At 39.7% G+C, this 27,102-nt stretch overlaps 1 protein-coding gene across 1 annotated transcript in view; it reads left to right on the top strand.

The window, feature by feature from the left end:
- Positions 1–27,102, top strand: part of usp43a (ubiquitin specific peptidase 43a) — a 457,910-nt gene that overhangs the window by 112,745 nt on the left and 318,063 nt on the right. Inside the window, exon 3 of the mRNA XM_073025952.1 lies at positions 5,274–5,359. Coding sequence (XP_072882053.1) covers positions 5,274–5,359 — 86 coding nt within the window. The remainder of the gene's footprint in view (positions 1–5,273; positions 5,360–27,102) is intronic.

Genomic DNA, 27,102 nt, shown 5'->3' with positions numbered 1-27,102 from the left:
CGGAAGTGTTCCAAATTGGGAATAGGACAGTTTAGGTTTTGGCTGGAATTATTCCAAAAATATATATTAGCTCCTCCAAGAGAACCACAACCTTGTCGCAGGATTTGGAGGCTTGTGTGCCTCAATGACCAGAGAGCTATGTTGGGTGGAGGCAGGGCCTCGAGCTTGGGCTCTGAACAGGGTCACCCATGCAATAGGTCAAAGGGTGGAGGCCAGGCTAAGAGTGCTCTGCTGGTCCTCCGTCTGGGTTCGGGGATTGACAACCCTGACTGGTCGGAAAAAAAACTTAAGGAAACAAGTAATATATCAGCTCATTAATCTATTTTAATGCACATTCTTATTTTAGCATCTGTGTTATTGAAAGACATGCATCTTGGCTTCGCCTATACTGTATAGATATGGCAGGCTTGAGTTAGTGATTTAGATGCATATCATATTATTACTGAGTTAAGTATTGTATGTAATGAGTTTTTGCTACAACAAGTGTATGGGACATTGGAAAAAATGTTGAATTTCCCCATGGGGATGAATAAAGTATCTATCTATCTATCTATCTATCTATCTATCTACTTAGCGGTTTTTACTTGTGCTTTAACAGCAGTATTTTTTACTCCATCTCTCTGAAATTCAGTTCATTTGACTACCATGGAAATGAGATTCATGACTGGCGTATAGCATGCACTTAGTTATTGTGTCTTGTGTTCAGCTTCCAGGGAAAGGTACATGTGTTAACTTTTTTTGTGTGTGGTTACCAGATGCCATTTTTCATATTCACATTCAATTGTCATTCAGAAAGGTTAGCATGGAGCAAGTGTCATGTTCTGAATGCAGAGTTCACTGTTAGAAAGGCACTGATGATTCTCATTAAGCTAATTGATAACATTGTTATGGATAATTTAAAGAGTGAAGTAGATTAGCAGTTAGCCTGTTTTTTTAAAACCTGATTTTCATTTGTTTTGTTTTGCCTTTTCTTGAGTTATGCAAATAGGTATTCTGTTTTAATAAAGGTACTAGAAAGGTCATGGAATGTTGCGGTGAGCAGAGCAGTGGAATCAGACTTCTGTTGGGAAGAGGTCATCTGAGTATGTCACTTCTGCCCATTATCCTGTGAATGTATTCCCTCATAAGCATTTTTTTTACCGGTCTTTTGACAGTGAAAATCAAAAAAAAATTGCAGATGCTGGAAATCTGAAATAAGGCAGAAACCTAGAAGATCTACAGCTCAATACAGACCCTTCAGCCCATAATGCTGTGCTGAACATGTACTTACTTAGAAATTACTAAGGTTACCCGTAGCCCTCTATTTTTCTAAGCCCTATCGACCTAACCAGGAGTCTTTTAAAAGACCCTATTGCATAATGCTGGATAAATTCAGAATGACTGGTAATGTCTCTGGAAAGAGAAAGAGGTCTTCAATTGGAAATAGTAACTGTGGTTCTTTGTCTGCAGATGCTGATTTATTTGCATTTATAGAGTCTTAGGGTCCTAGAGCACACAAAATAGGCCTTTTGGCCCATCTAATCCACATATCTCTACCCCACATAATTATATATACTTTATAAAATCTCCCTTCATTCTCCTACACTCTAGGGATTAAAATCCTAACATGTTTAATAACTCAGATCCCCAAGTTCCAGCAGCATCCTTTGGTCAGTACTCTTTCAACTTAGTTCCTTAATTTTGAAATGACATTTTAATATTTGCTGTTGAACCTGTTTCATTTCCTTTACAGGAAGTGTATTTAACAAATATCAGCAAACAAAGCAATAAGAGGAAACAATTCTATTAAATTTGCAAATGCTGCTGACTGACTCTGGACACGAGACCTCTTTTCTATCCACATATTCTCTCTAGCCCAATCATGATATTTTTATCAAATGACAAGGTAAGGTTCCTTGCATGGGGAAAAACACATGGTACTGGAGTTTCCATTCCTGCTACCATTCTTGTAAATCTATCCATCAGTGGAGCCTACATTAAAAAAAGGACTTCCTTAAAGACTTACGTTAACAAGATCAATCATCTGAAACTTGACAGCAGGAGTAGTTATGGAGACCGCAAATAACTATAAACAAAACAAGCTATTTATGTTTTTATATGTAGCCACCTTCTTTAACGCTGGATTTTTTTTGTTATTGATTCTTAGGAGCCTTGATATTCATAGGAGATATGTCCGTCAGAGACCAGTGAGATAATGTGCATGGCCTTGACTTGACAAACCTACTTTTCTACTTTCTCTGAGAAATTCCTTTCTCTTGTTCCATCATCTATTTTTCACCTCTGGGTCACTGTTTTCCCTTTATGAGATTTCATTAGGGCCCACCTCGCCTCTCTTTCTTCCTAATTCTGAGGAACCCTAATCAAGCTCATGGTTTGGGCACTGGATGGTGACATGATATAGTTTAGTCCATAATCACCAGGGACCACAGGATCCATGAGTATCTGTTTTGCAGGATAATAATGCAAAAATTCTCCGATGACTCAGCAATAGTTGGGTGTATAAAGGGAGTATGGGAAGATGAATACAGGGCCCTAATGGAGGACTTTGTCAAATGCTGCAAGATGAGCATCTGCAGCTGAACATCTGTAAGACAAAGGAGATGATGATGGACTTTAGGAAGACTAAGCCTGCAGTACTCTCTGTTACTATTGATGGTGAGGACATGCATGTGGTGAGGACATACAAGAACCTGGGGGTGCACCTGGATGACAGACTTGAATGGTGCACCAACACAGAGGCTATGTATAAGGAGGGCCAGAGTTGCTTCTACTTCTTGAGGAGACTGAAGTCCTTTGGGTTATGTAGGTCTCCCCTTCTTCACATATTCTACCAGTCTGTTGTTGCCAGTACAACCTTCTGTGTGGTGGTGTGCTGGGTCAGTGGTGTCAACACGGGTGATGCCAACAGGCTCAATAAACTGATGAGAAAGGCTAAATAAAAACACAAAACAGTTCTGCTAGCATTTTGTGTTTTTATTTATTTCCAGCATCTGCAGATTCACTCGTGTTGCCTGATGAGAAAGGCTGTCTTTTTTAGAGGAATCAAACTGGATACACTGGAGGCTGTGTTAGAACAAAGGTCCCTATGGAAAATCCTGGCCATTCTGGACCATGTTTCTCACCCTCTGCATGCCAACTTGGCTGAACAGAGGAGCACTTTAGTAATAGACTAAGACAATTGCACTGCTCCAAAGAGCGCTATATGAGGTCATTCTTACTGTCAGCCATTAGGCTGTATAATGAGTCAACTTATAGCTGGGGAAGAGATGACTCTCTCCTGGTAGACTGTTTGAGGTAACTTATTTTTTATTCTTTCGTACTTCTCTTCTAATATTTGTATATCTGTGCACTTGTAATGCTACTTACGGTACTTTGGGATCGATAAAGTATCTATCTATCGAAAAGGAAAACTTGTTTATTGAGAGACATCATGTTTCATACATAAGATTTCGTCTCCTCCTAGCAATGTGAATTTTTGATGGGACTCACAATCTGGTTTTAGCTGAGTATAATAAAACAGGAGTAACACACGCAAAATGCTGGAGGAACTCAGCAGGCCAGGTAGCATCTATGGAGAAAAGTACAGTTGACATTTTGGGCCAAAACCTTTTGGCAGGACTAGAGAAGAAAAGCTGAGGAATAGATTTGAAAGGTGGGAGGAAGGGAGAGAGAAGGGGTGGGAAGTGGTGAAGGGGGGGGGCAGGTGGAAGCATTACTGAAAGTTTGAGAAATCGATGTTCATGCCATCACTTGGTCAAAGATCACATCAAACTTCCAGTAGTGCCTCCACACCCCCCTTCATCATTTCCCAACCCCTTGTCTCTCTCTTATGTTATCTCCTTACCTGCCCATCGCCTCCTTCTGGTGCTCCCCCACTTTCTTCTATCTTCCATGGCCTTCTGTCTCTTTCACCAATCAACTTCCCAGCTCTTTGCTTCATCCCTCCCCCTCCAAGTTTCACCTATCGCCTGGCGTTTCTCCCCCTCCTCCCCCCACCTTTCAAATCTACTCCTCAGCTTTTTTTTTCCAATCCTGCTGACCCGAGATGTCGACTGCAGTTTTCTCCATAGATGCTGCCTGGCTTCCTGAATTCCTCTAGCATTTTGTTTGAGTTGCTCAGATATCCAGCATCTGCAGACTTTCTGTTTGTTTGTGATAATAAAACAGGAGATCATGACATGTACAAGATTAACCAAGCTTACTTGGCGGCACATTACCACTCCAAAGTTGGTTAGCAGTCCAGCAATGTCACATTTGTGGACCTTTTAAACTAATTCAGCTCATTTCCCTCTGATCAAATCTTTCCATGGTTAAAATATTTATTTGTGTACAGTATACTGTATTAAGGATTAATGATCCTGCATGCCTCTATGAAACTAATTAATCCACTATCTCAGAACTCTTTTTACAAGGGAATGTGTACATAGCATGCATGCATTCCACTTTATTACCTCAATCCTAATATTTTACAACCCCACACCTGGGGCTCCCACTACTTAATATGTTGTTGCGCTTTAGTTATTTAAATTTCCTGCTATTTATGGCTGCAGCAAGGATCTGAATCGTAGTTTAGGCTTTCAGGGATGTGTGCACAAGCGCATGAAGGCACATATGAGATTAGTCAGGCCACCTCCTTGTAGTTTTGAGATTCTTGCTTCAGTGTTGTGTGCTTTGACAAGAGTAACCATTTTATTTACATAGTTTTAACCTGAAGAAAAGTACTATACTGCATTCACCACACTGCTCCTTCTAAACTGCGTGGGTTCACATATGCGCAGAAACTGAAATGCTCCCACGCCACAGACTTCGTTGCTGTGCAGTAGGAATAAAGATAGATGAGAAAAAGTTTATGAAATGTGCAAGGTTTTCTATGTTCTTACTGTATTTCATTATATTCTTCAATTAATAAACAAAAGCAAAAGTATGTGATTTTTCACTTTTCATTCTAAGCATTACAAAAAAACATTTAAAGTGCTGTGTAATTTTCAGGGCTCGTGTTAGACCAGTTGTTGGTCCACACAGCTATAAAAAAAATCAGAGGGAATGTTGTTCAGTATTCTGAATTTTCAGAAAGATGGAGCGTGAACATAATATGATCACATCATTATACACGTCGGAACTATGCAAGATTGTAGTTTCTGAAAATCCATCCACTGCTGTTTAAAAGAAGGCATTATATGACAAAGATCAATAATGAATAATTTTTTAAGAGTCTGTGAATAAACTTGAAATATAATTTTTAACACTTGATTTTTAATAATTTTTTGTTTCAGTCTTCCATTGGTGAAAATTCTACAGGAAGCTCCCAGCAGCCCAGAATTCAGAGTTTTGTTCAAGAACTTTTCCAAGCACAGTACAGGTAACTTAATCAATCTTCTTCCACACATGAAGATTAAAAAAGAATAGGTTGAAGGATTTTATTTTATGCATCCCTGAAACACAACGGGTAGCTTATCAGCAGGGATTTGGAGGTGGCACTGCATTTTGACCTGCTAATCCACCACTCCATTGATGTCATGGATGGTGGATGGCACCCTGAAACTGCTTCACCATAAATAATGTTTCACAGTAAATAAATACTACAGTTTTAGACGTGCCTGAAATTTGTGCGGAACCATGGGACCTTGGAATCCTTGCAGAGTAGAGCAGCTCTGGTTTAATAAGGAGGCTTGATAGAATTTTATATCTCAGGAGCAGCTCTGAAATCCAAGTACGTGCTGTTTCTTGTGGAGCGGCATTTTTCATTCAGCATGTTGTTGGTATGGCTAGTTGAGGATGTTTCCAGACATACCTAGTTATGTATGTGATTTTGTTCAGTACAATGGACAAGCACTTAGAACATCCCCCCTTTTATTAGTGCTTCAGCTTATCAAACATCTGCTGAGACAAAACATAATCAGCTCAGTTTTCTCTATTGAAAGACAATGTACCGGAAACTTTGTGCCCAAGTGTATTGATTTAATTTTTAATTATTAATGTAGATAAGAAAATCAATCAGTAAGTCAAATTTAACAAATTAAATTGTTTATTAAATACATGGAGAAGGTTTCTAGTTTACCAGATCTGAAATACCCAGTTGTGGAAACTCAATCCACATTGCCCGGAGTGTCACAATCTGCTTGCTACTCATAGTATATTACTGTCATTTGGAAATCTGCCTTAGTGATATATAGGCTCTTATTGTTACCAGGGCATAAACTTACCTGACAACAGCAATCTCAGTTAACCTTGTAGTCAGGTTGGGGCCAAAGGGGGAAACTTGAAAATCATCATTCTTCTGGGGATTAGGTTTTGAGGAAGGGGAGGCAGGAATGTGCTAACAGATTGTAAAAATGCATTGGATTCTTTTCATTGCCTGACACACATTCCAAGCATGTCACTAGTAAAAGCTTTGGCAATTAAATCTGCCAGAGCCAAGGTAGTTTGCAGTAAGAGGAGATAATGCATTTACTTTATAGAAAGCATTTTGATTTTGCTTTATTATAAATTCCCGTTTCTCTTTAAAATGTGACTTTTCCCATATCAGCATTGCCTGCATGATTGCCATATTGATACCTGTGCTGAATCAGACATTGAATTGTTTGCTGTCAGTTCTTTTTAGAAGGTCTTTACACAAGATGTCTTGCTTGTCTTCTGTTTCTCTTCAGGTTTATTTTTGTTGTATAAAATAGAAACATTGTGCATTTTAAGGAATTTTATTTTTGATTTTGAGATTTTACAGAATGCTTGAGTGTACATTAATCAAGCTGAGAGTGTTTAAATTTAAAGGTAAGGGAGTAATTACCTCTGCAAATGCTGCTTGTGTCATAATGTAGAAAGAGCCATGTATATATAATGAGTCACACTGAAGTTAATCAGTAACAGTTCTCACATTATTCAGTATTCTGCGACAGAGCAATGTTATGGCCTTAGTGTTTGGGAGTATTTAATTATTTGGGTACCGTTAATTGTTGGAAGTCAGGTGGGAAGGCTGATCAGTTTTATTTCGTTTAAATTAGTTGATATAGAATCATCTGTATATATCTCCTCCCTCATGTTTCAAGTTACATTTAGTACTACAGTTTGAGCACCTCTTTTCTAAAATGCTTGGGGCCGGAAGTGTTTCAGATTTTGGATATTTTTGGAATATTTGCGTCTATATAATGAGATACCTTGGGGATGTGACACAAGTCTAAACCTGAAATCCATTTACATTACATATACACTACAGCTTATCCATATATTCTGAGCAACTCACACAAAATGCTGGAGGAACTCCAGGCAGCATCTACAGAAAAGAGTAAACAGTTCTGGTGAAGGGTCTTGGCTCGAAACGCTGTTTACTCTTTTCCACAGATGCTACCTGGCCTGCAGAGTTACTCTAGCATTTTGTGTGAGTTACTTTGGATTTCCAGCATCTGCAGATTTTCTCATTTTTGTGCTACATATATTCTGAAGGTAGTTTTATATACTATTTTTGATAATTTTGTGCATGAAACTCTAATGTGTGCAATGAACCATCAGAAAGATAAGTTATGGGCAGTCGATGGCTGTTTAACATCGGCGTCATTCCTGACTCTGAATTTATCTGCTGCTGGTAAGCAGTCTTAGTCTTACATTTGTTCAGTAATTGTACTGATGCAGCAGTTCAGTGTGTTAGATTTTCATTAGCAATGATCTTGACAAACTCGTCAGTGAATTTCTCTGCTGCTTCATGGTCAGCAGACACTTTATCACCACAGATTGTTAAAAAATTAATACTGTGCCTTAAATTTCTGCAACCAGCCTGCTGAATATTCACAATTGCCTTCAATTTTCAGTTTGTTGTGATAGATCTTTGCTTGTTTCATGATCAGCATACCATTAAGTGGCATATGCTCACTCTGACACTGACAAATCCACACTTTCAACACACAACTGAGATCTTTATACTTTGCTTTTCGCAGTGTTTTTCTATTTTTTTATTAACTTCTGTAAACTACATATGTGAAGCCACTTCTCAGAACTGTCTGTGGTATGCAGAGACCTGTGCTTCGCCCGGGAACCTTCTTAGTACCTTGTGGAATTTTCCATTGTGACATCATGTCAGTACTGAAATAAATTTGGATTTCTTTGCTTTATGGATTTTGGAATTTCCAATGAGGGGTGCTCAACCTGTACAAAGTGATTCAGTGGAATTGAGCATAGTGGGCAACGTAACTTTTTAAGAATGTCAGTGATTCTAGAGAAAGTCCACCTCGTTTGTGTGTTGCCTTGTTTTTTTTTGTGTCTACATCATTCTAAATTGAATACTGATAAATTCAGTAGTTCATAATTTTCATGGAAGTTTCATTATTTCAGTGCTTCTGTGGCTCCGAGTGCTATGGTTGGCACTTAATTGATCACCAAAAAGGTCAAGCTGGCCAATGTGTTCTACCAAGGTGCCATTACAAATTATAATAATAATGGGCCACCATCAGTGTCGTCCCAGTGCAAGAATAGCCCAGGATGGCAATGTACCCAACTTAGTTGACTTTTCAAAGTACTCTTTCCAAACCTCGAGGGTCCGTGTCAGAATTGGGAAAGTTTTTCCACAGACTTATCAAACAAATCTAGCATGATCATACTCCCGGAATCATTTGAGGATCTTTCAGACAGCATCTGAGGCTGTTTCAGTGCCATTTTTGGGTATGTCCTGTCCCATTTACAAAACAGTATGCTCAAAGATGATGTACATTTAGAAAAGGAGGACTATAGTAATCTCCAGCATGTCTCCACACCCATGAAGTTTCATGGAACTGGATAACACATGACACATGCTAGATACCCTCCTTGAGAAATGATTATACAACATAGATACAAGTTCCTTGGCCAACCATGTCTATTCCAACCATCAAGAGCCTATACTAATCTTGTTTCCCAACACTTGAATGACATTCAGAAGGTACAGCTTGAATGTTGAGTATTTTCCTTCCATTGCCCCTTCAAATACTCCTTTCCTTTGCTTGATGAATCTGTATACCTACTTGATAAATAACACTTGAAAAAAGTAATGATGGCAGAAATGGTAGGACATTTTCATCTCCATTTCCAACAGTGATTATGTGGCTGTAATATGTCCAGACCAACTATGAAAGACGGGATTTAAATATATTTTAAAAATATTTGAATCGCTTGCTTATTTTTTCATAAAAGTAGAAATTGGACAAAATACTCAGCAAGTTAGGCTGCATCCATTGAAAAAGAAACAAATCTAACATTTCAGGTTGGCAATCTTTCATCAGGAAGGTTGGAAAATGCACGTTTTAAGTTGTAGAGAAGGTGAGGAAACCATGGGAATGATGGGTGGAGACCAGGAAAGAAGGAATGATCTAAACAGCAGTGGTGTGTGCTGAGAACGTGGTGAAGGCTCATTGATTGTAACTGATCTATCTGGAGGAGAAATAGAGGGAGATGAATAAGAATGGAGAAGAGAGCAGCGCTGTTGGAACTATGAGGTATGGGACATAGCTGTTGCTGGAAATCTGAAGTTCTGAAGCAAATGAGACAGCTGGTCAATTAGCATCTGTGGGGTAGGGTGGGACAAAATTTCCAAGTTAGTGACACAGAGTGATGACCCTTCATGATTTCAGATAACTATTTCACTCTGACTTGTGTAAGAAAGACTGGTTATCTGCAGTTGTGAGATCCAGTGTAAAGTCCTCATGATGGTAAAGTGGGAATCTGTTACTCAAGGATTCATTGGGGTTTTTTGGAAGTGTGAAGTCAAAGACACATAGAGGTCAGAGGGAGAACATGAAGCTTAGAGTCACCTTTATAGGATGAGTGGAGGTTTTCTGCAAAGTGGTCACCCAGTCTCCATGTTGTTTTCCATTGAAGCTGAGCCCACATTGTGAATAAAACAAAATACTGTACACGAAATTGAAAGAAGTGTTAGAGAATTGCTGCTTCATCAGGAAGGAGTGTTTGGAGCTCTGGGTGGTTGGAAAGGAAAAGATAAAAGAATAGGTGATGCATCTGTAATTTTATACAAAGGTGTGATTAGAAGATATGTGCAGTGACATCCATTTTCTGCATCTCATGGGTCTAGTGTTGATACCCCTCACTCATCTCCCTGCACTTACAACACTTCCAGACCTATCTTCGATGATTAGCATGCACTTTGGGCTCATGATCTTGCATCGGTTTCTTGAGTCTCTTTCTCTTCCCACTGTTGTGGCCTGACTGTCTGAGTATTTCCAGTGTTTATTGCTTCATGGGAGTACTTGAGGTCCTGAGGAAGATAGAACAAAGCATTGAAGATAAGAGGAATGAACCAGTAAGGGAACAGCAGGAGCAGTGAGTGAAACAGTCAGAAATATGGCATTTATGTTTTTAAACTTGGCTGAAAATATAATTTTTGGATTATGTATGATTAAAACAAAATGAGTTTATTATGAATGCCCTTTGTAAGTTGTTCAGATTGTAAATCAACCCTAGTGCAAAAACGATGTGCACCATTGGTCTTGTCCTCGATATTCCTATTTTTCTCATGTACGTTTCATGAATTCTTTTATTTTGATTTTCGTTTGTGCATTTACCCCACCAGTGATGGATGACTTGAAGTCTTTTGCCACTCTAATTCCCTTTTCTCTTTTAAAATTCTCCTTAAACCCACGTGGCTAACCAAGCTTTTTTATTCTTCTTCTGTGGATTTGTTTTAGTAGTGCTAAGGAAATGCACGTTGTCAATGCTGCATAATTATAGAAAACATTGCAATTTTGGCTTTACATCCATGATTTCCTGTTTACCATTCATATTCATTTCATGCTTGGATTTAAAGCAGAAAAAATGCAGACAATATTAATAGGTCAGGCAGCATCTGTGGAAAGTGAAAGTAAGCTTGCACTTTAAGTTGAAAACCTTTGGTTAGAGTGAAGACCCTTCACCTATTCAAGATTTCCAGCTGCTGCAATTTTGCTTTGATTTTTATTAGCTGAGGGTGCTAATATAACTATTCCTGAAAATGCACTTCTGTGTAAATTAACAGATAACCCATGAATTGTTATGGCTTGCAGTTATTTTAATCTCTGTTGTTTTGTTGTTGGTCAGTATAAAATCCCAGTTCTTCATGAATCTTTACATTTCATTTTGAATCGTTCCGCTGAGCCTGGGTAGCCTGCTGCAGTAATGGCTTGCTGTGCCAATATGCTACCTCATCAGTAACAGGGTGGACACTCAGACTCATGCTGACATTTTAACGAGATATCAGTGTAGGACAGAAAGCACAGGGTGGATGGTAAAAGTTGCTTGTGCATCACGGCACAATAGCAAAGTTTTGGATGACCATGTTGAATAATGAAAGGCTGACAGCAGATTATTGGAATACAGTGGATTCTAGTTAATTTGGACACATTGGAACCAGTACATTTTGGCCCAATTAAGTGGCTGTCCCAATTAGCCAAAGTTTCATGGAAATATTTTTAAAGGCATAAAGAAGACAAGCTACCTTTTAACTGAGTAAAAAGTTACATATTTAAATGAAATACAGAAAAAAATTGGAACACTACCAATAATACTGCAGTGCTATAATACTGTGTATTAGCTCCAGATTTTTTTTGGCAGAGTGTTTTTTTGATTGAAAATGAACAAAACCAGTGCAAACATCTAGTGTAGATAATGGACTGCCTTCATACAATGGTATCGACGACTGCATCCTCCAAATATTCATTTTCATTGTAACATTCAAGATGATTGTTGATACCTTGAAATTTTTCATAGTTTCTAACTTGCAGTAGTAGTGAAATTGTTTTATTTCCATTCCTGGCTGTCTCTCGCATCTCTAAACCTGAATGCTCGAAATCGCAGTGAGCAAAACAATTCTGTAATGACTTGCTGCTTATTCCTTGCAAATTATTGCTGCTTGAACACAAACACATGCAACTGATGCCATTTAAAAACTGTTCACTCTAAGCACGGTGTAGAGTCTAGCAGCCACAAAACTGTACGTGTCTGACGTTAAGTAGAAATTGTTTGTCTACAGTCTCCTGAACCAATTAAGCATCAAAGAATCCCAAATGGTGGCATCCCTTAGTCTTGCGAGACCATGGATCTGTGCCTGGAAAGTCTTGGAGTGTCCTCTCCAAGGCGCAGGCCTGGGCAAGGTTGTATGGAAGACCGGCAGTTGCCCATGCTGCAAGTCTTCCCCTCTCCATGCCCCCGATGTTGTCCAAGGGTAGGGCAAAGGCCGATGCAGCTTGGCACCAGTGTCATCGCAGGAGTTCCAGAATGAGGTTGAAGACAACGTCGGACTGCCTTAGGGACTCCAGCTCCGGATTTGTCCTCAGGGATTACTCCCGAAGCCTTTCCCATGAGTGGGTATGGCCGCAAGGCAGCGGAGGTTTGAAGTCAGAGTTTTCCCTCTCTTAGATGGACTGCCTTCCCAGGCTGATGAACTCCCAAATAAACAAAGGGAATCCTGTATATTTTTTGATTAGTTTTTGTCTTTGAGAGTTGTCCCTAATAAGCGGCTGCTCCGTTTAACCGACGACCCAATTAACTGGAATCCACTATAATTTAATTTAGGCATAATCTTTTCTTGTACTGCATAATCATTGCCAGCCACTTGGGAAATGTATAAGTGAATGAAATGTATTTAGATTGTAGATGGAGTTTTCATTTGCATTAAGTTAATTTCTCTGAGTATGCATTAATATGAGATGATTAAAATTTGTTGGATCTTGGAGAAATGTTGTATGCTTTTATTCAATCAGTTAAACCATTCAATTATTATTTGACCCAAGCAAGGTATACTCTGAAGATTTTGTTGAAATCAAACTTGCCTACTAATGTACTACCCTCGTTTTGAGCTGCAAATAAAGCAGTGCTAATTATTTGATATGCAAATATCGCTCTTCTAATATCTGCCAGTATCTTGCATAAATCAAACCATAAAGAAAAATATATCTCTAGTTCTTTGAGCTAATGCAACACTTTTCTTGGAAGAGTATTGGTTGTCATGATTACAGCACTTACACAAATTTGTTCAATACACCGTGTCACTGCCAGCAAATTTATCTTTATGTGGTGTAATTATGACTGCAAACTCTAGAATTGCTTCCCACAATTAATAATTAATTTTTAAGCGTCATTCACACTTGTAGCTTAAGGAAATGGGTACTTTCCAACTGCCAGATCCCACAAACAACAATGCATCTGTTTCTGTGGAATTGGTTAAGGGGAGTGCTTTGCCCATATATTAAGGAGAACTTGTATGGTCTCTTCTGGTGTAAAAAACGAGATGTTAGAAGAAACATTGGTTTAAGACTCTTCCAGAAAATACAATCTTTCAACAGAGTTGTTCCTTTTAATACTATGCTAATCTTTCTGCTGTAATTATATGTGGAAGTTACTAAGGTTATTTTCTGCCACAGCATGAGTGCTACCAACAAGGGAGATTGTACCATCATTTTGTCCACAAGGAACAAAATCCTCCTAATAATTTCATCAAAAAATGTGGCTTGTGTTTAATTTTTTTTCATTTGTACAGCTGATGTTTTGAGTAAAATCAATTAATAACAGTGATGCTTCAGTGCAGAAGTGCATGTAAGTAACACTGACTTTGGACAGGTCGTAGTGCAAGCCAATGTAGAGTGTAATGGTTAGTTTATTCTGTATTGATTTAATAATTATCTGCCATCAGATCCAGAAGCCTATCTGAGAACTGTTTGTTCCAGTACAGTAAGTGCACCAATGATGCACAAATCCCAATGCTGTGTGATACCCAGCAGTTCCTACTGTGATACCAAAGTATTTTTACATTACGAATAACTCTAAAAGCCTCAATAAGTTCATCATTGATGAGCTGAAAAAGGGAACTGCCCTGCATTAGTGCTGCCTATCTGCCCACTGCAGGGATTGCGTTATCAATGAATCTGGCATTTATGAATGCCTATAGAATGAAATTGCTTTGTCCTGCAAACTACATCTCAGACTCCATTATTTCCCTTCCTTGAGCTGTCTGCCCTTTTCTCCCTTACTGTTTGTTTGCTTCGTATCTGCATCTGTGCCTGAATGAGTGGGAGCCCAGCTAATGTCCTTTGCTCTGAAGCATTGTCAGATTCTCATACTGCTTCTCTGAAGTATTTGGGAAACTTTCCATCGTGAAGCTTTGAATTTGTAAATATAAACTTTTGCTGATTTCATCTAGGAATTGAGTGTAAGCAACCAGTCCCAGTAGAGTAAATAATGACAGCAACCTGTGTTTTGGAGCTCTCATCAAGTACTCATACGTCAGCCCCCAACTCCAATTATGCCAAATGATTTCGGTTAGCATTTATACCCTGATATCTGGCACCTAATTGCTGTGCACTTCTCAGATAATGCCCAGCCATGTCTTTAAAGCAAAACATAAAAAGAACTTCTAGGAACATGAATAGGACATGCTCTCTTCTTATTAATACCATCAGATAGGAGGTACAAGAGCTTGAAGATACACACTCAGCATTTTAGGAGCAGCTTCTTCCACTCCACCATCAGATTTCTGAACATACATTGAACCAACCCCATGAACTCTACTTCATCATTATTGCTCTCTTTTTGAGCTACCTATTCAATTTAATATTTTAAAAAATATATTTCTTGCTGTAGTTTATAAAAATATTTTATGCATTGCACTGAATTGCTGTCGCAAAATAACTAATTTCACAACATATCGTCAGTAATATTAATTCTGATTCTGAATGGAGGTTGTTGAGACAGAGGTGAGATTTAATGTCATTCAAGCATACTGTTATGCCAAACAGATGTGATTGCTTCACACCAATATCCTGTGACCTTTTTGTCTCTGGTTAGTTAATAAAGCAGCTTTTGACGGAGCTGTCTAGATATCAATACGTTTTGGCCATAGCGCTGAAGTAGTCACTTTGCCACCATTCTCCCTGTGTTGAATGATCTTGAATGTCATTGGTATGTAGCATTTTGGACAGATGCCCATGGAACTCTGCTTTTCTGTGTATGTTTTTTTTGAACTATGGAGTGCTTTTGTTGGACAAGTATACATGATTGCTCGTCAATATATCCAAAATTCATTCCAATACAGATATAACAATGGCTGTAAATGTCTTGCCATTTACTTAACACTTCTGACATGTACTGATGCAGCCTTCTCTTCAGAGCCAAGATTAACAAATTCTCCTATAAGTGTTTGGAAGATTCACATCTTCATGTTATGTTTTGGTCTCTGACATTCTAACTTTTTGGCCACTTGCATATTGCAGCTGATCAGTATGGAGGAACTGTAAAATAGATGGAAATGAAAGAAGACAGAGAAGAGGAAAAATAAAACATGCTGGAACTATGGGATATAAAACACTGTAGTTCGTGGAAATTTGAACTAAAATAGAATTGTAGAGCAACATCTGTGAAGGGAGAAAACCTGACGACCTATTGCCATTTCTAGTATAAAGCACTGCATTGCCATACATTGTATTGATTTCTGTTCACTCTCTGTATTTACATTATTGGCATGTTGGTTCCGTTGATTTAGTTCTGATCTTAAGGTTCATTACGATCTCAAAGCATTGAACATTACGAATCCGATAAAACTTCACCCAGAGTTCCCCTTGAACAACAAGACATATAAAATCCTGGGAGCTTATTGATGTAAGAATATTAAATTAAAATATGACGAAGTAATCAGAAATAAAGAAAGAAAGTGTTGTGCCTTCGTTGCTGGGTGGTTCCATATTCTTCCACTTTGTGCAACAAATAATTTTGTCACTCGGCTGATCATCTCAGCTTTGGTGAATTTGTTTCATTTTAAACTTTTGTTTGGGCTATATTTTGGCTGATTGCTTTGATCTGTCTTCAACAGTAGTTGGCCTGCTTGAGACTTAGACATTGCGACATAACATTTGCCCAAGCACAAAAACTCTTCATTTTCTAAGTCTGGTCTGCTGTTCTCTGATATCTTTGGCTGATATGTCATCCAACTCAACATATTTACATTCTTCTCCCATCTTCTCTATTTCAAAATAACTTATGGATTTCATATTTAAAGTTGATTCTTAGTTTAATATCAGTTCCTATTCACCAAAGAAGATGCCTTTCCAAATATTCAGCTGACTATGCATTTGAAAGAATTTCTTAATAGCACTTCAGAAAAACCTGTCAATTTTGGACTGTTTCCACTAATATTAGACTCTTGAATGAAAGGAAACCATGGTTTTAAGAGTTTATCTACACTAACGCTTTCTCCTTAATTCTTTGACAACTTCAATCAAATTGCACTATAGCCATCTAGTTACAGGTTCTGTCCTTGTGTTTTTGTACATGAATAGTGGAGAAATCTTGTGTTCATGAAGGTTATAGAAATTGAATGCTGGTCTATCATATGGATACCATCAATGAGGTTCCTGGGAAGCTTTTATTTTGTTCTTGGATTTCTAGGGAAGAATGATTCAAGCTATTTGCCTCATCATTAAGAATTCAGCTAACAGTACTGAAGCCCCTCTCAGTAACTTGGATTGAAGATATTCAGGGGCTTTGATGATATTGGTGGCCATCAGCAATTCTGGAGATTATCTGAGCAGCAATGTTTGGGTTATGACTAGAGATAATGGGGCATGCTAGCCAATGAGCAGGATGGTGTTCTCAGTTGTAATTCTCGCTTCAGCTAGCAGCTTAGTATATAGCCCCTGGCCCGGCCAAATGTTGTTTGGGTGGATGCCCTCGTGATGTGTCCCATTATGAATCAGTACCACGAAATAACAAACAGTACGCAATATGCGATTAAAAGATTGAGCTTTATAATTCTGAATTTGACTATATGGTTAGTAAAGAAAACAAAAAAGACTAAGGGCCCATTCTCATGAAACAAGTCTATTGCGCAAGGGTGGAGCTCACTGATGAGGTGGTTCATCCACCATCAATCTCCGATTGTCACTGACCTTCGGACCCTCGCTCCAGGTCCACTCCGTCCAGCGGTCTACCAATCTCTCCATCCACGTCTTCTCTCCTCATCTCTCCGGCCAAATAAACCTGCGAATTCCTGGCTCCCAGGCACACAAGAAAGAACAACATCCTGCTCATTGGCTAGCATGTCCCGGTACCTCTAGTCATAACCCAAACATTGCTGCTACAGACAAACCATTATCTCAGTAGTGGAACATTACAAAGAAGCCATGATATTAGCAGTGAAACCTTACAGTGTATTACACGTATGTCAGCTTTATGGGAGAAGTCACGGCTGTCATTGGCTGCTTGGTGAGATGGAGCCTGCCACAACAGTTTCCTCTGAAGTTCTCGGCTGGATTTGTTTGCATCTTTAAATGCAGAAATCACAAAATGGATAATCAGTTATCATCAGCACATCTGCCTCTTATCCTTCCTCCCATAACATTTGGCTCCCCACTTCTTAAGTGAGTCAAGAAATAAATGCTTTCTGAAGTTCTCATATTCAGGTTTTAGACTAGTTATAGACTCTCAAACTTGTACCTAAGCTGTTTATTTCTGCCAATACTCTGGGACACAAATTGCAAGCATTTTCTTTTTTTTAAAAAAAACTACATATTCTGCTGTGGGAAACCCAAATTTAAAATACACCTGGAAATTAAAAATACATTTTTACCCCCCTGTAAAACTCTTGTCAATGTTTCACCTTCAACAACCATTTCCTATAAGCAGAGTACACACTCCCAAGGAAAATGAAGAAACCCATTTATTTTGCAATAGCAATTTAGACTTAGTCATGCAAGCTAACTAGAAAATGAAGAAGGGAGAAGCTGGGTGGCAGTTTGGAGAATAGTGTTTGATTTACTAGTCATAATGTTGCTTGTTCCGCTGGTATCAAATGGGTCATTATGGCTAGTTTGTGCTCTTTTAAACCTCAGGATGGAATTTTTGGCAGTTTTTATAGGAACCCTTGTTTAATATTTTTGGTATTATATTTGGTTCCTCTCATGTAAATTCAATTTTTAATTATATCCATTTCGCAACACTGTATTACTACCTTTTTCAAAGATGTTACTAGCAGATTGAAATCACGTAGAAACTTACTGGAGCATTTTGTTAATTCATTGGTTCTGATATTTCGATGAACATTTTAAAGTTTAGTGATTTTCCTCTTACTTTTCAACAAAGTCGTCAGAATTATGAGTTTAAAGGAAAATAAATGGGCTCTGCAACTCGTTCTCGGTATTACTATTTCTTTCTTATTTGCACAATTTGTCTTTTTGCACATTGGTTTTAGTTAGCCTTTATGATAGTTTTTAATATATTCTATCGTATTTCTTTATTTTCTTATAAATGCTTGAATGAAAATGAATCTTAAGGTAGTATATGGTGACATATACGTATTTTGATAATAAACTTACTTTGACTTTGAAAAATGCTGGAAGATCAAGAATGCATTCATCTTGCAAACTGATAAGTCCCCATGTTCAATGAAGCATTTTTGGAAGTACTGGCATTCTAGAAAACAGTTTTAATTTTCCTTGCCTACCCAAAAGATTGAGGTAAAAATATGATTCTTCAGATCAGTTGCATACCTTCACTTCTTGCCTCACATAAACGTGATTCATATTGACAAGCTGGACAATATCTGGCAGCAAAGTAATTGATGATTGTAACAAAACAAACATTGCTGAGTCTGATTCTGTCCATGTTTATGAGGACTGACATTATTGTAGTGGCTGTCCTTCAAAAATACCTCACTGACTGTATAAGTTTTAGTTTGGAATTTGGAGTACCCTATTTCAATGCAAGACTCACAGATGTAGAAACTGTTGTAAGTTCTGTAAAATATAATTTAGAGGACATCAACAACTGCTTTGACTGTTTGATTGCCAAGCACTGAGAGAGACAGACTTGCCATTAGACACCTGATGCCCTGCACAGCGTGTTAGGAGTATTTTGGAGCTATGTGAATATAGAAGATACTGATTGAAACAAGAACCGGTCTTCAGCTTTTAATGTGGATTGTGAATTGCAAGCAGTAAATTGAAGTTAAAAACATGCCTTTGCACTGCCTGTGGAACACAGGCTGCCCACAGACAAAGAGAAATGCCTTACAAAATAGTGACTGTGAGACGTTTGCATATATACATCTGCCAGATATAAAGACAATGTGGCTGTGTTAATTGGCCTGCATGAAAGGAGGCAGCATAAGTTAAGTTATTTGTACTAGTGTGGCTTGAGTTCAAGCTGGCAGGCCAGATAGATATTGTCACTTAGCATATCAAACATGGTCACAGATACAGGGAAGCAATAGTTTTTTGATACTTACTATATTGGTGTACTCAGAGTCAGCCCTGACAACTTTAATTTTGGGTGTCTGGGATTTCTGACTTTGGAAGCTTTTAGACATTCAATTAGTTTGTCCCACCAGGTGTGTTTGAACATTCAGAGGTTTCTCCCACTGTAGGAAGGTAATTTGAAGGAGGCATTGCCACCCCAAAGCATTGAACTAAACAATGTCATTGTAACTATTGAAATTGTATTGAATCACCTGCTGTTGCCTTTGACTTTAAGGATGTAGAAACGTGTTATACTTTTGGGTTTGTGAGCCTCTATTGAGAGTGTTTTCAGAAAAATGCCTGCTTGTTATGAAGAGTAAAGTCTTCCATTTCTCCAGCTTCAGTGTCTCTCTGATGACTTAGAACACAGTTCCACACAGCACACAAATGAAAATGTGTCAAGCAAAGATGAGGGAGGAGTAATGAGGGCTGGATAGACATGGGCTTGGAGGGATGATTTTCATGGCCAGGTGGCAGGTTGTTGAGCTTCTGGAGTGAATTCTGGAGTGAATGGCAGAAGGGTAGTGACAACTGGGCAGATATTATTGTTCTTGGAGGAAATTTTCAGGGCTTGGGCAAGCATGAGGTTTAGAAGGTGGAGATCAGTGAGGCAGACTTGTGATGGAGTTGGAATGAAAAAGTTGATGTAGTAGGAATAGGTTCACAAAGGAGAGGAGGTGAATTAATGGGACTAATCTCAGGTATTTCATTGTTGAACACCTGGTTGTTTCAGGATGGGTTCGTTTTGGAACAAATTGCACAAGTTCTCGAGGTAGTGCTTACGAGGAGAATAATTCCATTTGATGTGCATCTGACATGAAATTTGAGGCACATGCACGAAAATAACTTAAGATTGGATGTGGCTTGTCAAATTTGTTGTGTAGTTTTGTTCATTATGGATTTTTGTAAAAATGTGTATAGCCAAAGAAACCAGTTTCCAAAATTTTAGACTATTCTCTGTGTACAGGTTAGGAGGTGATAAACTAAATTCTTCTCTGCAAAAATCAGGGAACTCAGGCTGACTTGATAGTGATCAGCAGCTTTTCAGAAGGGTTTGGTAAGATACACTTGAAGAGGTTGTTTCCACTTTCAGAAGAGATAAGATGATGAAAAACGGGAAGAGGAGTACCAATTCCGCTATTCAGTACGATCATTGCTGCTCTGATCTTGGATTTTACTAGGAAAGGATGAACCAAAGATCTTTAAAGCCAATGAAATATTTGCTATGTGTAACCACTGAGGCAACTTAGGAGCAATCATAGTAATCGAGTTGGTGTTAGTGCTGCAAATGATCTACCGTAGATTCCGGATTTTAAGCCGCTACTTTTTTCCCACATTTTGAACTGCTTTGAACTTTGCGGCCTTTAATACGGAGCGGCTAATGCATTATTTTTTTTCATGCCGCCTCGTAAACATTTTGCCTCGTAACAGTAGACCAATAAAATTGATGAGTAGTTCACAGAGATCCAATGAAATTGTACGATAAATCAAGCGCACTTTCACAATTAAATTATTGTAAATCAGTCATTTGTACTCACCCTCATCAACATGGAAAACACTCGAAGAAAAGCATTGTGCTGCCTTTATGGCAGTTATTTAGTTTATAATATTTTCGCTTAGTAATTCATTTGTTAGTTAAAGTTAGAAGAGTTTTAACTATATTTGTTTTCTGTACTACATCGCGGGATGCTATGATGTCACACCCGGTTTCGCGGTGTCTTGTGGGAAAAATGCCGTTTGCGATAAACGGAAAGGAGGGGGTCGAGCGGCGGAGCCAAAACGCTGCTTTTAAGTTAAAGGCGATCAATAACTTTTCCTGGTAGGCTGCAGTATATATATTTTTTACCAGTCGTTAGGAGATATTGGAATGTTGTTCAGTAAAGAAGTATACGCAACATATATTTAAAAGTAGCCGCGTTACGGGCACGGTTCGAAAAAAAGCATTTGCAATATGTATTTGTTTTTGTTACCATATGGATTTAATTAAAAGTTAAAAAATCCTCACGTGTAATATCTTTCTGTGTAAATATCTCATATTACAACGTGGGACACCTGCGGCCGAAAATCCGGTGCGGCCTAAAATCCGGTGCGGCCTAAAATCCGGTGCGGCCTTTACAAGTAAAAAATTGATTTTATTTCTAAAATTAGAGCCAGCGGCTTTTAATCAGGTGCGCTCTGTAGTCCGGAATCTACGGTACTTTAGACGAACTACAGGGTGCTAGAAAGCTCTATTTCCAAGCATAGAGAACAAAGGAACTACTAAAACTTCTAATAAGAGCAGGGTAATTTTTTTCAGAACAAAATGCTATGGGTTGGAGGATGGTTGTTCAATTTCATGGCATATGTCATTAATAATGAACTGATTCTGATTCTGATAAATTATGTGCATAAAATAAGTGAAGACACAAACCTTTTTGACAGGGAGATTACTTGGTCATCTACTACCAACATTAAATATAGACTTCCCACATACAGAAATATGATAATGAGCAAATAACAATTCTGAGGGCTTTATTGGTAAGTCCACATTGGATAATTCTACTGCTCTCTGAAATAGTTCCATGAAGGTGTTTTATTTCTACCCGGACAGCTGGGACTTTGGCTTTTGTTGCATCGGAAGGAAATCTTCAATTGTAAAGGTCTTCCTCGGTGCTGTAGTTCCTTTTAACAGTCACGACAAAGAAATGAGTGAGGTAGGCAGGGGTGTGGGTTTTGTCAGATGATGAAATGAAAATTGCACTCATTTTTTAAAACTTTTCTTCTGTACAAGTAGGAGCTTTGTCATATTCATTGAAAGTGACGACTGGGAAGATACCTTGATTCTTAACAATTAGTGGATGGATGCCATTGAGAGTGTTCAGCCAAGTCATGCTTGTGGGTGCAGTAAATGGAGAAAACAACCTTTAGCGTAGACCAGGTAACATGATAGTAAGAATTAGACCTCTGAAGTGGGTTATCTTAAGCCAATAAGCTGGTACTTTATTACGGTAGCATTAGAACGCTGCCTTGGAAAGGAAATATGACACTCTTCCACACAGAGGCACACAGTCCCAAATTACTATTTTCTGTTGCAATGAGTTAAGTGAAGTACAAAGAGAATTGTTTTCAGAGATTGAGAGCAACTGCCTATTGCTGTCCAGGGACCAGATGCATCACTTGTGTGCCCTGCAAGATCGGAGCCAAGGGCAAACGTGCAAGGTATGCACATGTGGAAAAATCGCAAACAGAAGCAATAAATCAGCAAACAAGGACAAAACAGCACCACAGATGACTCTTGGAGTATTGCTGATTGAAATCTACTGTTAATCTGCATAGCGTCAGGCAAAGGACTTGCAGGATTCCGGAAAGGCAATCCTGGGTTTGCCCAGGTCACCTGATCTGTTATCAGATCAACGCTTTCTTCAGTGCCTGGCTGTTTTTGCTGACAGTCTTCCAGAGGTCAATGTTTACAGGACATCCTGCAGGTAGTATAAATACATACACACAAGAGGGACTGCAGATGCTGGAAATCTAGAGCAATTCACACAGTGTGCTGGAGGAGCTCAGCAGCTCTGGCAGCATCTATGGATGGAAATAAACAGTTGATGTTTCAGGCTGAGACCCTTCATCGGGACTGGAAAGGAAGGGGGAAGAAGTCGGAATAAGAAAATGAGGAGAAAGGAGGAAGAATTACAAGGTGGCCGGTGATAGGTGTAACCAGGAGAGGGGTAGGGAGTGAAATAAAGAGATGGGAAGTTGATTGGTGAAAGAGATAAAGGGCTGCAGAAGGGGGAATCTGATAGGAGAGGGTAGAAAACCATGGAGGAAAGGGAAGGGGGAAGATCAACAGAGGGAAGTGATGGGCAGATAGGAAGAGAAGGTGTTGGAGGGAAACAAGAATGGGGAATGGTGAAGGTGATGAGTGGGGGCAATTACTGGAAGTTTGAGAAATTCATGCCAGCAGGTTGGAGGCTATGTAGACGACATATAAACTGCTGCTCCTCCAGCCTGAATGTGGCCGCATTGTTGGCAGTAGGGGAGACCATGGACTGACATGTTGGAACGGGAACGGGAATGGAAATGGGCGGCCACTGGAATTTTCTCTTTTTGTGGTGGACAGAGTGAAGGTGCTCGATCAAACGGTCTCCCTGTCTACATCAGGTCTTTCTGATGTACAGGAGGCCACACCAGGAGCACTGGATGCAATAGATGACCACAGTAGACTCGCAGATAAAGTGTGGCCTCATCTGGAAGGACTGTTTGGGGGCTGAATGAAGGAGGTGTAGGGGCAGGTGTAGCATTTGTTTCACTTGCAAGGATAAGTGCTAGGAGGGAGTTCAGTAGGGAGAAATGAGTGGGCAAGGTAATCACAAAAGGAGTGATCCCAGTGGAAAGCAGGAGGGGGTGTGGGGGAGATGATTTTGGTGGTGGGATTGGAATTGGAGGAAGTTGCAGAGAATTGCGAGCTGGATGCGGAGGCTGGTGGGGTGGTAGGTGATGACAAGAGGGTTCCTATCCCTGGTGTGGCAGCGGGAGGATGGAGTGAGGGCAGATGAGTGCGAAAAGGAAGAGGTGCAGGTGAGGGCCGTGCTGATGTTGGAGGAAGGGAAGCCTCTTTCTTTGAAGCAGGTGGGCATCTCATCCTGAGAACAGATGCGGCTGAGTCAGAGGAATTGAGAAAAGGGAATGGCATTTTTACAAGTGACAGTGTGGGAAGAGGTATAGTCAAGATAGCAATAAAAGATTTAAGTAGATATACTGACTCCCGAGATGGAGACAGATCGAGAAGGAGGAGAGAGGTGTCAGAAATGGGCAGGGTGGAAGTTGGAGGCGAAGTTGTTGAAATTGACGAGCTTTGCTTGGGGGCAGGACAAATGCAGTCATCAGTGTAGCACAGGAAGAGATGGGGAAGTGATACCAGTGTAGGTTTGGATTGTGCTGTTCCAAGTGAGGCGGCACTTTAACTGCAAGTCTGTTGGGTCATCCACTGTATCCGGTGATCGGGGTGTGGCCTCCTGTATGTCAGTGAGACCTGACATACATTGGGAGGCTGCTTTGTCCAGCCTCTTTCCTTCATCCAACACAAAGGGAGGGAATTCCCGGTGGCCACCCATTTCAATTCCACTTCCCATTCCGACATGTCAGGCCATGGCCTCCTCTACTGGCACGATGAGGCCACACTCAGGTTGGAGGAGCAATACCTTATATTCCATTCAGGTATCTCCAAACTGACGGCATGAGAGTTGATTTCTCGAACATCTGGTAATTGCCCCCTGCTCATCTCCTTTGCCATTCCCCATTCTAGTTTCCCACTCACACCTTCTTACCTGCACATTACTTCCCTCAGGTGCTCCTCCCCCTTCCCCTTCTTCCATGGTCTTTTGTCCTCTCCTATTAGATTCCTCCTTTACCAGCCCTTTATCTCTTTCGCCAATCAACTTTCCAGCTCTTTACTTCACCCCTCCCCCTCTCCTGGTTTCACCGGTCACCTACCACCTTGTACTTCCTCCTCCCCTCCCCATAACCTCTTATTCCAACTTCTTTCCCCTTCCCTTCTCGTCCCGATGAAGGGTCTCGGCCCGAAATGTCAACTGTTTACTCCCACCCATAGATGCTTCCTGACCTGCTGAGTTCCTCCAGCACATTGTGTGTATTGTATAGACAGATATGATGGGTTTTGCAGTTGTAATGATGACAGAACTGTCACTGTAGCCATGAAATGGCATCAAACGGATGGAGCACAGAGTGAACGTGCAGAAATTCTGAAGTTATTCTCAGTGATTTCCTGCTGTGAAACTGTGCTTCTTGACAGAGTGCATGGTTTCCCAGCTTCCTGCAGTGTATTCAAGGGAGATAGGTGATCTGTCAAGATGTGAGGAGAAATTTGCAATATATTCTTCCCTGTCAGATACCCACTAAGTTTTACACTTTTTTTGCCTGAGGAATATGTAGGTTCTGTTGTACAAAATCCGGATTACAATTCAGGAAAACCTCTGGTTCCAACATATTAAACTAATTCATGTAGATTACAATCTGCTCAAATGCATTTATTTTTGGTGGCTGCCACCTTTTCTTGTATCTGTGTAACCGCCTTCATGGTCTGTAGAGCATTTACAGAACAGGTGGTTTGATGCTGATGTTACCCATGCATATTCTGTAATTGGCTCTGAGTGGATGGCATCACAGTTGCGGGATGCCATGGATCTCTTGGAGTTGGCAGAAGGTGGATATGACTGGATATTTGTAAGCTGCTTTCACTGAGCCCAGAAGAAACCAACATCACTTAACAACTGGCTAAATGGCCCAAGCCAAGTTACTGCTGTTATAATTTCTAATCATTGGGCTGCATGGGGGTAAGAAATACTTTCAGAGTAAGTTCATGCTAGAATGGAGAAAATGTTTGCTGAGACAGATAATGAAGTGGAAGGTGTGAAATGATTTCAACTGTAGAGAAAATGAAAGTACCTGGTGGGATTGAGGTTACAAGAGTATCCTGGTGGGACTGGGGATACGAGGGTATCCAGGTGGGACTGGGGATGTGAGAGTATCCAGGTGGGACTGGGGATGCGAGGGTATCCAGGCGGGACTGGGGATGCGAGGGTATCCAGGCGGGACTGGGGATGCGAGGGTATCCAGGCGGGACTGGGGATGCGAGGGTAACCAGGCGGGATTGGGGATGCGAGGGTATCCAGGCGGGATTGGGGATGCGAGGGTATCCAGGCGAGACTGGGGATGCAAAAGTATCCAGGCGGGACTGGGGATGCGAGGGTATCCATGTGGGACTGGGGATGCGAGAGTATCCGGGGGGACTGGGGATATGAGAGTATCCAGGCAGGATTGGGGATGCGAGGGTATCCAGGTGGAACTGAGGTGGCACTGATTGTGGAAGAAACAAAGTAAACTTCTTTTTTTCCTGTGCATCCTTTCTTCTAAATCTTTTAACATCAACATCCAAACTGGAATTCTAGCCTACGTGAAATGAAATGGAGGAACAAAGTGAATCAATGTAAATGTGAGATTTAAGCTTGGAAGATTGAAAAGTCTGGTTCAATAAAACTTTATTAATTCTGTCGGAGGACTGGACAGACTGCAGACTGAAATGAAGACTGTATTCTATAAACAATTGCATGACAATTCAGTGGAGTAAAATGTAGTGCTTTTGGAGTCCAAAATGGTTTTGCTTCAAGGGAGTCATCAAATTGTCAAAAAATAAGTAGAATTTTATAAATGCATCTTAGAGTGAATAGTGTCTTCTTCTGTTACAACTGCACAAAAGGGGACTGTTGCTGCTTTTCCATCCATTCGGGGAAGAAAAAGTAGTTACTGCAGTTTTTTAAGAATGAAATCTTACTACTTCATATGCATTTCAAAAACTTTAAGCTGATGTTTCGAATCATTTCCTTCAAAAACTTCTGTTTGTTTCAGATAAGTAAGCTTTTTTTTGTTGAAGTTTTTAATGTCAACTGAAAAATAAGGGGATGGAGAAATAATGTATACCAGTTATCATTCAACTGTTGAACAAAATTCAGTTCACTTCAAATTCGTTTATTCATTTGGTGATGCCAGCCAGAAATTTATCTTTATAAAGCACTCCATTCATTTGAGCAAGTGATTTAACAAGGTGGCGTTTGGTTTAGCTGGTTTTGATAATATTGAATTTTTGATTTGTTCATGAACTGAGGGATTTTATAGTAGGAAGTTATAAAATGACTTATCTGTGGGGTGAATATAATTGGTATTTGTCTTATAATTCTCAGGCTGTGTGTCAAAGAAGCAAGTTGTTTAAATGTGAGCCAATAATAGGCCAAAGATATTGGTTTCTGCCAAGGGCGAATTTCAAAACTTAAGTATAGTTGTGTAACTTTTTTAACTTACTTTCTTTCTCTCTCTC

The sequence above is a fragment of the Hemitrygon akajei genome, chromosome 22 (assembly GCF_048418815.1).
Source record: "Hemitrygon akajei chromosome 22, sHemAka1.3, whole genome shotgun sequence".
NCBI classification, from domain to species: Eukaryota; Metazoa; Chordata; class Chondrichthyes; order Myliobatiformes; family Dasyatidae; genus Hemitrygon; species Hemitrygon akajei.
This window is presented reverse-complemented; position numbering and strand designations above follow the sequence as displayed.